This window comes from Corythoichthys intestinalis, chromosome 19 (genome assembly GCF_030265065.1).
Source record: "Corythoichthys intestinalis isolate RoL2023-P3 chromosome 19, ASM3026506v1, whole genome shotgun sequence".
NCBI lineage: Eukaryota > Metazoa > Chordata > Actinopteri > Syngnathiformes > Syngnathidae > Corythoichthys > Corythoichthys intestinalis.
The window spans coordinates 35,381,632-35,397,292 of NC_080413.1; the positions used below are offsets into that span (position 1 = coordinate 35,381,632).

The following is a 15,661-nucleotide window of genomic DNA, read 5'->3' on the forward strand; positions in this document are numbered from 1 at the left end:
CCACACAGCCTAGCATCGTGTTTGCTACAGCGTCACAACACTGTTCCATCCTTCCCACTCCCGCTCTTTTCTCTCCGTGTCTCTGACTTTTCTCGTGTCATTAAACCAATGTAGTAACGCATAGTAACGCACATTGTCTCATTAACGAAATGGTGACAAAATTCGAACGCAGAAAAAAAACGTACTGCACGAAAAACGTACAGATTTTGAGCGAACAGTGTACACGATTAAAAATCAGTGCTCACTTGTACAAATTATGCCAAAACCGTACAACTTGACAGGTATGCATGTGCAGATTGTCTATATGGAGTGAATATAGTAATATGACCATATTAAATAGGTGCATTCTGTAGCTTATGCTATGTAGACTTAAAACTCTAAAGTATTTTATTTTGTTATGATTTTTTTTTTAACCAGTGAAATTTATACTGGGGCACCGATAGATCAATACTGTGGCCCGTGCCCCAGTGAAATATATCTGGCGACATCCATGATGAATGCAAGCTAAACTTTATATAATAGAAGAGACTAGAGAGGAGGTGGGAGGAATATGATTGAATGTATGGTAGACATGTGCCGATTATCGGTTTCAAGGTATACTGTGGTATGAAAACGTCAAGGTTTCAAACCCGCAAAAATTGTACGTCATACCGTCCCTAAGGTATTAATTTTTTATGTCCCAAAAATGCATGGAGAAATCCCTCGCTTGCAGCTGTAAGGCCCAACCCTCCCCCACCGCTTGTTGCTCAGTGTCAGTGAGTCAGCTGTGCCACACGATGGCTGGAGGAGTGAAACTCCTAACCTTTTTCCCTCATCGAACAAAATGAAATCGCTGGTATGGGAAAAGTTCGGCTAGAGAAAAATTACAGACGGCTGCTGCTTAGATGAGGAGGGCCAACCGACATGTAAAACAACGTTTGCGGAGGGTGGCTGCTGAGGACGCAATACCTCCAATATGATTTCACATTTATACAAAATTAAAGGTTGGTAAACACTGTAAAGAACATTTCCCATCAGCTACGAGAGTTAACTCCAACGTGTTTAGTGTGTCTAGCGGTGGTAAAACGTGTTTTTTTTTTCTTTCTGGCAACTGTCTGTGTTGAGAAAGAGAGTGTGTATAATGTAAACATGATACGAGTCATACACACGTGCTTTTTTATGGAAAATAATTCAATTATTTTTGTTCTGATAGTAATAATGTTGATCTGTGGTTTTAGGCTCACCTAAAGGACTCCATTTATTTTAATCTTATTTAGAAATATATATATATATATATAAATATATATATATATATATATATATATATATATATATATATATATATATATATATATTTTTTTTTTTTTTTTTTAAATTTTAAAAACATGTTGTGTTATGTATTTATGTTTTAAAATGTTCATAATCTGATTACTCGATTATTCCAACTAACTGATTGATAGATTAATCAATTACTTACAGTAAATATTCGATAGCTGCAGCCCTAAATTTTACAATCGCTAGTTTTTACGAAGTCTTTTAAAAAAAATAAAAAAATTTAAAAAAAGACTACCGGTACTCTGGATCTTTCTGCGAACTGGTTTAAAACATGATTTTTACATCATTGGTTCATTCCTTCACTCGACCAATCAGGCTTACATGGACATGCGATAAAACTAAACACACTCCCATACTCACCCATGGCAAAGAATGGAATCCCCAGGAGTGTTGAATTGAATTTCCCATCTGATATGAAAAAGATTCCTGCGGCTGTCACGTTGGCAATGCAAATGGTCAACACTCCTAGCAGGCCTAAGAAGGGTTTCCCCCTCAAACAGTCCCGCATGGAGCTGGAAATGGTGGCAGCCAGAAGCACCAGTACCAGGCTAACCAGCACTTCCCCCTTGGCTAGCACTCCTGTCTGATGGAAGTCTCTCCACAAACTGAAGGAGGTGAGAGAGTGGATGTGGAGCTGGTCCGGTCCATGAGGTGCTTCCACAGTAGATATCCGACTAACCAGGGCGCAGAATTCATTTTCCCAGCGCTCTGCGATGGCATCCTGCACCACAGGTCCGTTGTTGCGGAGGTAGTAGGTGATCTGGACTGCACGGGCAAACTTAACCTGCTGGTCCCGACTGTTTGGTGAGAAGGATACGCCTCCCAGCTGATGACCGATGAAGGACACTCGACCATCCTGAAAGCAGTTTGAAGGACAAGAGAGAAGATTTCAACAAACAACGGAATCTTTTTTTGTTTAGCAGCAGGTTTCATCTCTATCTTCTATTATTCTAAGGTACAGTTGTGGTCAAAAGCTTACATACACTTGTAAAGAACATAATGTCATGGCCCTCTTGAGTTTCCAGTTATCACTACAATGCTGATAGAGTGATTAGAACAGATACTTCTTAATCACAAAAAAAATATTAATGAAGTTGGGTTCCTTTATGACTTCATTATGGAGAAACAGTAAAAATGACCAAATCTGCAGGGTCAAATGTATACATACGACAACATGATTTTACAATTTTGGTGACTATGAAAGTTGTGTCAATTCAATTAACTTCATAACATGGCCTCTTAACTTCTGAGTGATTATGAGTGACGACAACTGGTGACTTCTCTATGGGGCTAGAACAGTCTCATAATGAACACACACATCTAACATGAAACACACACGCATTGTGGGATTTATACACACACGTGATTTGAAACACACACACATTTAACACGAAACACACACCCATTGTACGATTCGTAAACACATATCACATGAAACACACATACAGTCATCAAACCTGTGTGTGAATTGTCTTACGCGAATTTATAACGTACTTTTAAATTGAAATTCCCACTCACGAGTGTGTTGATCTTTTTGAAACTCATTTCACGCAGCTGAGAAACACACTTGCATTTTTTTCTAAACGGAGCCCACCTGCGGTCAATCAGACGTCTCCCTCTTAAAGGGCCTATGACAGCAAAAAGCATGTTTATTTAATATTTTCTGAGGTATTTTATGCTCCTGAATGAAATGGACAGCGTGGATATGTGTGAAAGCGATCGATATATTTATTTAGTTTTTTGAATCCCGCGCAATGAAAATGAGCGACTTCCTGTTTTGACCAGGATTGCTAATGTGATGTCAGCGGGATAGTCATATTCAGTATACAGCCAATATTACAGTATGCCGAACGACTGCGGATTCAGCTGTTTTTGCGGAGTAATTTGTATATTCTTCATATCACGCCAGCCAAACGGCTGCAGAAAAATGTTGCTGCACCAGGGAGAGGCGTGTTAGCCTTTTTGGGGTTTCAAAAGGTTCCCATTTACCGGTGGATATTGGCCAAAACAAGCCCTACTACTGTGGGACCATTGGACTTACAAGGAAGTGAATAAACATCGTGTTTTGTATTATGTCAAATACTGGGATCATTTTAATACGTAGGTGGCTTGCATTTTGTGGCTGACATGCTCCTTGTCCACTCGGCCGGCGGCCGGTCACACATGCCCCCGCCGGGAGAGCACTATACTCTGCTTATTGCCCTCTTCATGTGCCCGGTGTTCTGTCAAATTTTCCACCCGATTAGAAATTGCAACTTTGTTTTAAAAATGGCTGCGAATACAGCGATTACAAAGTAAACACTACAAACTTTCTTTAAATAAAGGACTATTTACTTTCGTTTGATCATGGATGGGCATGTGATCATGGATGGGCATGTAGCTCTTCTCAGACACATTCTGTCATGTTAGCTGCACAACAACTGCAGCCGCTCTCCTATGACTCTCTCGCTGTTTACGTCTTCGCCGTGTAGTAAAGCATTATTTTGCCATATTCGTGTTGACCATTTGGCAGCTACGATCTCCTCCGACATCGCCCGGATTGTCCAGCGGTCATTGTCCAGCTGCTTCCCCGCAAACGAGCCCTCTGCCCCCAGCAGGGAAACGACGAGTTCTAACTTGCTCGCTGCCAGGTGGGTTGCCGATCAGCGAAGACAATCAACAACCCCGCAGCCGAGTGAAATGAACCGGGCTAGTTATGTGTGATTTTCCACTTCGAAGACTTTGACACATCACTCGGTTCGGGTTAGCGTGTCGGCTAGCTGTCACACCTCTTGGTTTGTTTACATTCTCCGAAGCCGGCAGGGAAATGACAAAAGCCCGTCCAACTACGGTGGCATAAAATATCGTTCGGGAGGTGCGACAGTAAAGGTGAAGTCGACAGTTTTGACCATTATGGAGGAGTCTTGCTATGTCTTACTAAATAAATGCATTTTTATTATTTCATATTCCATTTAGCACAAGACTGTTATTTGTCATGAGCATATTTATTTTAGCTATTGGGGAAAATACTTGGATAAAAATAATATCCTCTGAAAATATTGGAGTAGAGAGACTGAAACAATGACATTTTACGGCTCTCTTTGTCGCATTTTCCTCGTTTTGAATAATTCCCCCTCAACGGGCTGACTGGTCCTTCTCAAGACATTTATTTAGCTATTGGGGAAAATACTTGGATAAAAATAATATCTTGTAAAACTTTTGGAGTAGAGACCCTGAAACAATGACATTTTACGGCTCTCTTTGTCACGTTTTCCTCATTACGAATAATTTATCCTCAATGGGCTGCATACTAAGTCAGATGAAACCATTCTCCCGCTGACTTCATCCACCTTTTGGGGACGCTAGAGCCCTATATTGGTAGGCGTGGCAGATTAAAAGACTAATTTCTCGTCATCTGCGCTTTGCCAAATTGTTGTATATAGTCGAGTCGTCTCAAAATATGATTCTAATTCACATAATAATGCTATTTAAGACTTTTTTTCTCCTGTCGTACGCACTTTAAACAGCCAATCAGACCGGTTGGGCTGTTTTGTTACGTCACTGCTGTGCGCCTTTGAGTTCAGATCGAGAAACTGCGTCTGGCTGGCAACTTGATTCAATAGTTTCAATAGTTTTCAATGTAATTGCTTTTAAAAATATGCTTTTTTTCATAACTGCAATAATATTTTCATGCCTTCTTATCAACTTTAAATAATCCTAACACAATTGTAGAATGGCAGCATAATGGCATCCAAACTTGTCTGACCTGACTATTAAAATGTCGTGAGTATTGCTGTTTGTCCAGGTTTGGAAAATGCTTATGTAAATAATAAGCAGCAAGACCGTTTGTGGTGTGCATGCAGACCAACATATCATTTCACGTGACTCTTGTGAGCTTGAACTCTTGTGCTCCTCTTAAGGCTTTTGTAAAGTGAGATTTGACCGATGGTACTTTTTGCACACCGCGTGCTGGCATCCGTCATACAAGCACACTGCAATAACTCCGTGCATTGAACTTAGTTTACATGTGATCAGCGTAACAGTAACCTTTTCAACATGTTATTCCCATGCCCTATTCCTATGGCATGGCGAATCAATTTACTCTCAAAACAACTGTGTCACCAATGTAATAGTTCCATAATCAGTTGATTGGTCATGCCTGGAGAGTGAAGCATGAAGATGAAATAGAGTCTTGACTTGTGTTGAACCCTGCGTTAATGTAGTCAGTCACTATCGCTTAACTGAAAATTACATGATCATCACTGATTTACAATCGAGTGATCGGTTAAGGACAGCTCTAGACTGGAGAACATACAGTATCTTTGTTTTATATAAAGTCAGTGGTGGTATGTAATGAAGTAAAAGTACTTTGTTACTGTACATACGTAAAGTACTGATACAAAAAATTTTACCTAAGTACAAATATGAAGTGGTACTTTTTACTTTGACTTCACAACATTTTACAGCACGTATCTACTTTTTACTCCACTACTTTTCAATTTGTCGTCTGCATTACATGTCACTTTTGTTTGTATGTCATTGTGAATTGACAGTTTCGTTTTTATGCCACCGGTGCAATCGATAAGCCCTATGCAACGATACCGTAACTGAGCACTAGAGGCAGCAACACGAGTAAAAGCAAGATTAGGCAGATGAACAAGATATTGACCAATAAAAACCAACAGCATCGCACCTTCAGATGGTTGCTGCACACTCGTGTACGGTAGGTGGGGTTATGCTCCTGATAGGTGCTTGCAATCTGCTATTAATCTAAATTTTGGACTTTTTTGTAGCTTGTTAAGCCACTGTTTACAGTGCAGTCAGTTTTATTGTTTAATTTTTTTCCCATTGTGTACAGTTTGGAATAAAATTGAGAAGTCACTGAATTTTCTGGTTCTTTCTTTGAATATACTGTATAAACCACATTTTTTTGCATCTGGAGAAAATACTTTTTCTTTCTACTCGTAATTTTTAAAGCAAATACTTTTGTACTTTTACTTGAGTATTTTGTCTTGGCTACTAAAATACTTCAGTAATTTTTTGCCGCTGTATCTGTTCTTTAAGTTAAAAAAAAGCAATACTTCATCCACCACTGTATAGATTGTATACATAAAACAGTTTCTAAAGCATGCCATGCAAATTCTTCCCAATCACAAATACCATATTACTTAGGCACAAACAAAATTGTTAAGATACATCATTTTGTTTGAAAGTTGAGGACCCAGGAAAAAGAATGTTTTATTTCCATTATGATACAGGTACTCCTGGCTAGGTAGTCGACTTTACAACGCGAGTCTAGTCCGCCATTTTGTTTCCAGCCTTTTTTTTTTGTTTTTTTGTTTTTGAAGTGGCATAAATAATACCTTGTTGCACCTCACAGTATCTTTATTTTACTTTTTTTTGTTGATATGACTGTTCTGCCCTTTGGTGAAATGTGTATTTGATTATAATGTTGACTTTTGTTTTGTGATGCATGCTTTTATTTTGGCGCAGGAAGCGTAGATCAGGTGGTACTTCTGCACGCGGATAAGAGCGCATGTACACACGAAGAAGAACGTATTTGCGCACCCACAAGGAAGAGCGCAATTGATCCCATGAAGAAGTCATGCAGCCGAGTGGTAGAGAGGGGAAAGATTACATCTTAGCTCACTGTCTAGCTAGGACTGAGCTCCAATGTCTTGGCGTGGACAGTACAATGATGTATAATACGTGTTTTTGGATTGTTATTTTGAGATTTAGGGGATAATTAGGGGTACTTAAAGGGTTAATTCCGATTCACGCGGAAATTCGGGTTAAGTCACCAGCATAGCAGCGGAACTTGTTTGTAACCTGGGGACTACCTGTATGTAAAGTCCGATGTAAACGTACTTGTGTGTGTGTGTGTTGTGTATATTGAAGCTCGCTTCAATCAGAATATAAGAAATATCACACTATTTCTTATTTCATGGACGAATATGCTTTCATATGAACTCTCTCGATAGTAGGCCTACCAAACTTTTAAAGGGAACCTTGGACAGAAAAAAATTAAAGTTCTTAAAAAAACGTCTTGTTTTTGTTTTCATAACATTTGAAACATTTTTTTGCTAGTAGGTCGCCATTGTTGTTGACGACATCATCACTGGGTAGCGCTGCTGTACTTCCACAGTGTCACTCGTTAGATACATAAACATGTCGTCAGTTCTGCGCTTCCAATTTGAACCCGAGTGGAAAAGTGACGAGCGGGACAACACTGTAAATATTTCACAAAACGAGCAGCAAAAGCAATTAAATGAAAGTCTCGAGCGGAATTCAAACCTGCCTTTGCCGTGCAACAGACGACCACTTAGTTCACAGGACTATACCTCCGTGTGACGTTAGAGTCATGATTTTCCTTATGAAGCAATGGCCACCCACATGCTCTGTCTGTCTGTTCCTTGGAGTATAGGGATTGCGTAAGAGGGTTTATTGAACACACCGAAAAACACGCAATCGCGAAAAGAAAGACAAAAAAAGGGTCAGTGACAGTAGGTCAAAATAAATTAAAAAAAAAAAAAATGAGGGAAAACCACGTTGAGAGGCAGACAAACAAAAAACAACTAACAACTCAATACAAGACGCCTAGGATCGGTTTAAAGACAGTGCTGATGCGCTGGAATTGGATGCAGGTATGGATGACACTCATCCCACATGTCTGTAACAAAATAATCTGACCAGCAGTAGAATGTGACAAAATCATCCCAGTCGTCATACTAGCTTCGCTTGCTAGCTAGCATAGCTCTTCTCACAGCCCATGCCAACCGCGTCATCACCCCAGCATACATTGCGTGTGTAACACACAGCGTTCTCTGTAGATCAAAACATGTACTAATATTATAGATTTTTAAATCAATGGCAATAATATATGTGTTTCTGATAACATATTTTAGTAAAAGAGAACAATTGTGGCTTATTAGAGCCTACAAGTCTTTAAGTCCGAGGATCCCTTAAAAAAACATTTATCTAAACAAGCTAACTGTCTTGCCTAACTTACACGTAGAGGCAACAACATTCATAAAATTACGCTGGTATAAATTAAAATCTTTATACCTTTTTCCCTATTTTGTAGCGCAAAATGACTTATAATTATAAAATTGGGAAGAAATTAGCAAAAGGTTCTGAATATCATTTGATAGGGATTCCCGAAGGAGATATTTATGAAAAAGGTAAGGAAATGAGCAAATGCTTTTGAGATGATTCCTGACGTCTTGGCAGAGTACCTTTTGCAAAAGGAAATTTTAAAGATTTTGCGATTCTTGTTTCATGGTAATGGAACTTTGGATTGATAAAAGAGATGTTCAAAAAATAATGAATTAGTTCAAAAGTGCAACTCTTTATCATTCAGAAACACTAAAAGAAATGAATAAAAAACATTGTGGTGGTCACTAAATGTTAATTTTATGGAGCAAGTGCAGGGAAATATATATGGAATCACTCCATTCTGAGGAAAAAAATATGGATTCATGAGAACCAAACAAAGAAATAACAATCAAAACACATCTTTAGTATTTAGTAGCACCACTCCTGGCTTTTATGACAGCTTGCAGTCTCTGAGGCATGGACTTGATGAGTATTCTTCATCAATTTGCTGCCAACAAAAGTTCCAGCATCGTCACCTAGTCCAATGCAGATTCTTGACTCTTGACAAGGTGATGATGCTGGAACTTTTGTTTGGTGATGTTCCAGTGAGATTTACAAAGATGACTGTCTGAAAAAAACATCAAGATTCCCTCAGTCCTTGATGATATGGGGCTGCATGTCAGGCAAAGGCACTGGGGAGCTGGCTGTGGTTAAATCTTCAATAAATGCACAAGTTTACATTGAAATTTTAGACATCTTTCTTATCCCTTCAATTGAAAATGTGTTTGTCATTTTCCAAGATGACAATGCATCATGCCACAGAGCTAAAACTGTTAAAGCATTCCTTAGAGAAAGACTCGTCCAGTCAATGTCATGGCCTGCTAATAGCTCAGATCTTAACCCTATTGAAAACCTGTGGTGGAAATTGAAAAAATGGTCCACAGCAAGGCTCCGACCTGCAAGGATGATCTGGCAACTCCAATCAAAGAGAGTTGGCACCAAATGGTGATGGTGACTGGTGATTCCTTACTTTTTGCTCGGGTTTGTAGGTACTCGAATTGTATATTTGTACTTCTTACTAAACATCAAAGACTTTGACCAATATCTTATATCAATATCAATTTGAATATTTGCAGCTTTTATAAAAGTATGCTATTAGATATCTTGAAAGGTGGTTGATAAATATAAATTATTTTTACATCATCACATTTCACAATTAATCTACACAAAAACATGTTGGGTTGTTCACTAAACTGGATTCATCTGTCTTCAGTTATTCTTTGCTATCTGTTCTTTGTCACACTAGCCACGTTTACATGCTGACTTTTATTCATACCGATTCAAATCATTCCGAATGGAAATTTCAGATCAGCTGTTTACATGTCACTTCATCTATTCCGATCCAGCGTTTACATGTGACTGCCTTTATTCCGAAAGGACGTTTGACAACTGCCGTCTGACATGCGCAGATTAATCAAAACAAAGCGTCACGTTGCAAAACATGGAGATAGATCGTCGGAGTGCTGCTGTTTTAACTTTAACCCACTTGTTGTTTTTATGGGGTCGTATCCGCTTCTGCTGTTTTGCTCTTTTGCCTTGTAGTAGCCGGTTTTCCACCGGTTTCTAATCTGGTCAACGCTCCGGTCTATTCCGGCTTCGTGTAACCTCTCGTGAACTTTTTTAAATACTTCACTGTTCCTCGTTTTACGCCCGTCTAAGCGAGCAATTATATTCAATTCTTTTAAAGTTTGAATTAAATACAATCTTTCCGCCGGACTACAATTAGGTGCGCTGTGATTGGAAGCCATGTTGCAAGTGACGTTACTTACGTCACAAAGTGACGTCACCACGTCAGTACGGAGCATGTGCAGAAAGAAAGCAACCAGACACCATTCCGCTTCCCTGTTTACATGATATAATTTTACTTCTAATCGGTTTGGGTAAAGGAATGTTCCACCCCTGTGAATCGGAATGAAATTCCATTCGGTTTGGGCCTGTTCATTCCGAATGAGGTGTTTATATGGAACGCATTTATTCGGTTTGAACAAATATTCCGATTGTAATTGGAATATTTGGCTCCATGTAAACGTGGCAACTGATGGACAACTACATGTCCTTCCTCCTCAAAAAAACTGAGGCAATCACAGGTGACAACATACACAACGCCCACCACCTCTTTGACCTTTTGCCCTCTGTCAGGCGCCACGCGTCTGTAAGGATGAGAGAATGAACATAGGGACAGCCTGTTTACTAGCTATTATGGCACAAAACTGACATTAACATCAGCACTTAATAAATACTATATTCAAGTCAAAGATATTCAAGAAACCAGTCTTGTCCCTTGGATGTGATTATCACACCTTATTAGTTGTGTTTACCAATACTGACTGCAAGTCTTATCTGAATTTTATTTTGTTAATGCATTTAATGGTCTTTTGAAAGTGTAATTGTCACAAGCCAAAATAATTATTATTGCAACCATAAACACTTGTTTATTTGTTTTACTTATACTAAAATTTATTCTGCAATGCATTAAGTGTTCGTAATCTAAATACTCGTTTATATTTATTGCCAGCCAAAAGGAGACAACAATTCATACTGTATGTATATAATCAAAAATGTTTGTTTTTTTAAAACAAAAGAGAGAAAAAAATGGCTATAGTTAAAAAAGTTCATGTTACTGAGCAATATGAATAGTATATTAGGATTCAGCACATCAAAAATTCCTAAAACAGCTAAAAAACTAACCATTGACAGAAATGTCATTGTTTCATAACGATATTTGATTAATCGGTGAAACAATCAACAGAATCGATCCTAAAAAAAATCTGAGAGAAAAAGAATGGCTTTAGTTAAAAAGGTTCATGTTACTGAGCAATATTAATAGTATATTAGGATTCAGCACATCAAAAAATTCCTAAAACAGCTAAAAAAAACTTGACCTTAGACAGAAATTTTATTGTTTCACATCACAACCTGTATTTGATTAATCGGTGAAACAATAAACAGAATCGATCCTTTAAAAAACTGATTGTTTTAGCCCTTGTTCGCAAATAAAGTTTGAAGTATTGAAACTGTCATTTGTAGTAAAACCTCTCAATGTTGTACTAGCTGAAATTTCAATACTGAATTTTTTCTGAATAGTTAGCATTTTCACTCATATTGCACAGCGATTTGTTTTTCCTTAGAATGAAAAAGCTGCCCCGTCATTGGTTAAGAAAGGGTTTTGCCCCACTCCCATTATTCTGGAGCAGGCTAATAGCAAGAGCTGCTTAACACAGCATATATTGAATATGTGATCACACAGCAGGGTGTGCCAGGCAGAGTTTGGTAGCACTAGACATGTGCTGATTACCGGTTTCAAGGTACACCGTAGTATGAAAACGTCACCGTTTCAAAACCGCAAACATTTTCCATTATACAGTCCCAAAGGTATTAGCTATTTTTTGTGTCCCAAAAGTGAGAAATCCCTCGCTTGCAGCTACAAGGCTCAACCTTCCCCCACCAGTTGTTGCTCAGTGTCAGTGAGTCAGCTGTGCTACAGAATGGCTGGAGGAGGTGAAACTCCTGAACATCTTCCCCACATTGAAGAAAACGAAATCGCTGGTAAGGGAATACTTCGGCTACAGAAAAGTTACAGACAGCCGTGGCTTAGAGGAGGAGGACCAAACAACATGTAAACCATGTTTGCGGCGGGTGGCTGCTGAGGAAGTAATACCTCCAATATGATTTCGCATTTATACAAAATAAAGGTTAGGTAATAATATCATGAATGTTTCCCACCAGCTGCGAGAGTTAACTCCAGAGTGTTTAATGTGTCTAGTGGTGGTAAAACATGCTGGGGTTTTTTTTTTTCCCCTGGCAACAGTCTGTGTTGAAAAAGAGAGTGTGTGTATAATGTATATACGAGTCATACACACGTGTTTTTAATGGAAAATAATTAAATTGTTTTTGTTGTTATAGTAATAATGTTGAGCTGTTGCTGTGGGTTTACGATCAACTAAAGGACTGCATTTATTTTAATCTTATTTAGAATATTTCAGTTATTATTATTATTATTTTTTTTAAATGTATTTTAACTTAACACTATACTTATGTTTCAATTTGCTAATATGTTTTGAAAAATAAAAATGATGTTCAATGGATTTGTTTTTTTTAACCCAGATATCTCAAAGTAACACATTTTGGAGCTGTAATTGCAATACCGTGATATTTTCTGCTTAAGGTTTTCATACCCTCATAATATTATACCAGCACATGCCTAGAAGTAAAACATTATATTTATTCTGTTACAACCTGATTAACATTTTGAGATAAATGTACGTCTAAGAGTAGTTTTACCATGCCATACGTTTTACTTTTGCTTGAGTAGATTTGTGAAGAAGAAACGCTAGTCTTTATGGTACTTTGGGCTGCACTAGAGTCATTACATTTTTCCTTGGTATTCTACACATTAGAATATACTTTATTTTTACCAAAGATGCCTACAGTAGCTCTACCAGTTTCACCAATGAGACATCGCAACAATAATCACATGACTCCATTAGTATACTAATCAGATGTAACAATACAGTAACATGACCAGACACAAGCTTGCAGTCAACGGTCATATGATCACGCAAGCCTGTTCAATCACGTGGTGTCTTCAAAGTACCGCAAGAAATAAACTATGTAACATACTTCAACATTACTTGAAAGCGTGGATTTCTACCTCCCAGGTTTTATTTGGCACCGATAGACCACCGAAAACCAAAGATATGATTGTTTTAATTTCATGGCAGGAAACTTTCTCTCCCTTAGAGGTCACTCATGCTCTTTGAGAGGGTGATATTTTATTACTATAGGCTTGAATAGTCTGAATTCAATTATTTCTGTGTATTTTCTCTGGCTGAATATTATATATGTTATAGGTTATAGAACAGTATAATAAAATTGACATGGTACTGAGAAAACAAATATACCATTTGTAAAAAAATAAAATAAATCAGCAATTGTAAGCAATTATTCATTGAGTATTCTTTTCACTGAATACTTTTTTTATTTGTAATTGAGTAAATTTTTTGGATGAATACTTTTTCTTGAGTAATATTATTTTGAAGTAATGCTACTCTTACTTTAGAAACATTTTTAGCCACTCTGCCCACCTACAGTGGGTCAAATAAGTATTTAGTCAACTAATTGTGCAAGTTCTCCCACTTGAAAATATTAGAGAGGCCTGTATTTGTCAACATGGGTAATCCTCAACCATGACAGACAGAATGTGAAAAAAACAAAACAGAAAATCACATTGTTTGATTTTTAAAGAATTTATTTCCAAATCATTGTGGAAAATAAGTGTTTGGTCAATACCAAAAGTTCATCTCAATACTTTGTTATGTACCCTTTGTTGGCAATAACGGAGGCCAAGCGTTTTCTGTAACTCTTCACAAGCTTTTCACATACTGTTGCTGGTATTTTGGCCCATTCCTCGATGCAGATCTCCTCTAGAGCAGTGATGTTTTGGGGCTGTCTTTGGGCAACACGGACTTTCAACTCCCTCCACAGATTTTCTATGGGGTTGAGATCTGGAGACTGGCTAGGCTACTCCAGGACTTTGAAATGCTTCTTACCAAGCCACTCCTTTGTTGCTCTGGCTGTGTGTTTAGGATCATTGTCATGCTGAAAGACCCAACCACGTCTGGTCTTCAATGCCCTTCCTGATGGTAGGACATTTTCACTCAAAATCTCTCGATACATGGCCCCATTCATTCTTTCCTTTACACAGATCAGTCGTCCTGGTATCTTTGCAGAAAAACAGCCCCAAAGCATGATTTTTCCACCCCCATGCTTCACAGTGGGTATGGTGTTCTTCGGATGCAATTCAGTATTCTTTCTCCTCCAAACACAAGAACCTGTGTTTCTACCAAAAACTTCTATTTTGATTTCATCTGACAATAACACATTCTCCCAGTCCTCTTCTGGATCATCCAAATGCTCTCTAGCAAATCGCAGACGGGCCTGGATGTGTACTTTCTTCAGCAGGGTGACACGTCTGGCAGTGCAGGATTTGAGTCTCTGGCGGCGCATTGTATTACTGATAGTAGCCTTTGTTACTGTGGTCCCAGCTCTCTGTAGGTCATTCACTAGGTCCCCCTGTGTGGTTCTGGGATTTTTGCTCACCATTCTTGTTATCATTTTGACGCCACAGGGTGAGATCTTGAGTGGAGCCCCAGATGGAGGGAGATTATCAGTGGTCTTGTATGTCTTCCATTTTCTAATAATTGCTCTCACAGTTGATTTCTTTTCACCAAGTGTTTTACCTATTGCAGATGCAGTCTTCCCAGCCTGGAGCAGGTCTACAATTTTGTCTCTGGTGTCCTTCGACAGCTCTTTGGTCTTGGTCAAAGTGGAGTTTGCAGTGTGACTGACTGAAGTTGTGGACAGGTGTCTTTTATACCGATAATGAGTTAAAACAGGTACCATTAATACAGGTAACGCGTGGAGCCTCATTAGACTTTGTTAGAAGAAGTTAGACCTCTTTGACAGCCAAAAATCTTGTTTGTTGGTGACCAAATACTTATTTTCCACCATGATTTGCAAGTAAATTCTTTAAAAATCAAACAATGTGATTTTCTGTTTTTTTTTCCACATTCTGTCTCTCATGGTTGAGGTTTACCCATGTTGACAATTACAGGCCTCTCTAATCTTTTCAAGTAGGAGAACTTGCACAATTGGTGGTTGACTAAATACTTATTTGCCCCACTGTATGTTGCCACGAAAGAGGTGACACAAGGCGCTGCGTTAACGAAGGCGGCAACAACTAATCGATGAAAAAATTAGTTGCCAATTAATTTTATTAGCAATTTTTTCCAGCAGCTATGAGCAGTCATGTTTGGGTCCTTGTTTTTGTGTAATGTGAGGCTGCGTGCGCGACAGTGATTGGAGCAAGAGAGAGAGAGCGACCTTACTGCTGCTGCTGCTGTTGGGTTGCTGAATCAATAATATTACGAAGTGTCGAAAGTTAGATCGTCTATTGTCTCGTTAGATCCATTGTGCCTCTGTCAGCGGTGAGTATATGAAACAAATTGTATTTTTTGTATTCTTTGTTGATGAGACGTTCCTACTTAGCCCGGAGTGCTAAGGTAGTTAGCGATTATACTAATTAGTCTCTCAAGTGTCCGTTTGTATTGTGTTTTGGAGAAGCATATTAGCACTTCATTTATTGTTGATGGTTATGTGTCATTTCTTTTGAAACAGAAACCACACAAATAACCACTTCATATATAACATACAA

General features: G+C 38.4%; 1 protein-coding gene across 1 annotated transcript in view; it reads right to left on the minus strand.

Annotated features, from left to right (window-relative positions):
- Window positions 1-15,661, minus strand: part of ptchd4 (patched domain containing 4) — a 75,067-nt gene that overhangs the window by 51,676 nt on the left and 7,730 nt on the right. Inside the window, exon 2 of the mRNA XM_057823379.1 lies at window positions 1,675-2,170. Coding sequence (XP_057679362.1) covers window positions 1,675-2,170 — 496 coding nt within the window. The remainder of the gene's footprint in view (window positions 1-1,674; window positions 2,171-15,661) is intronic.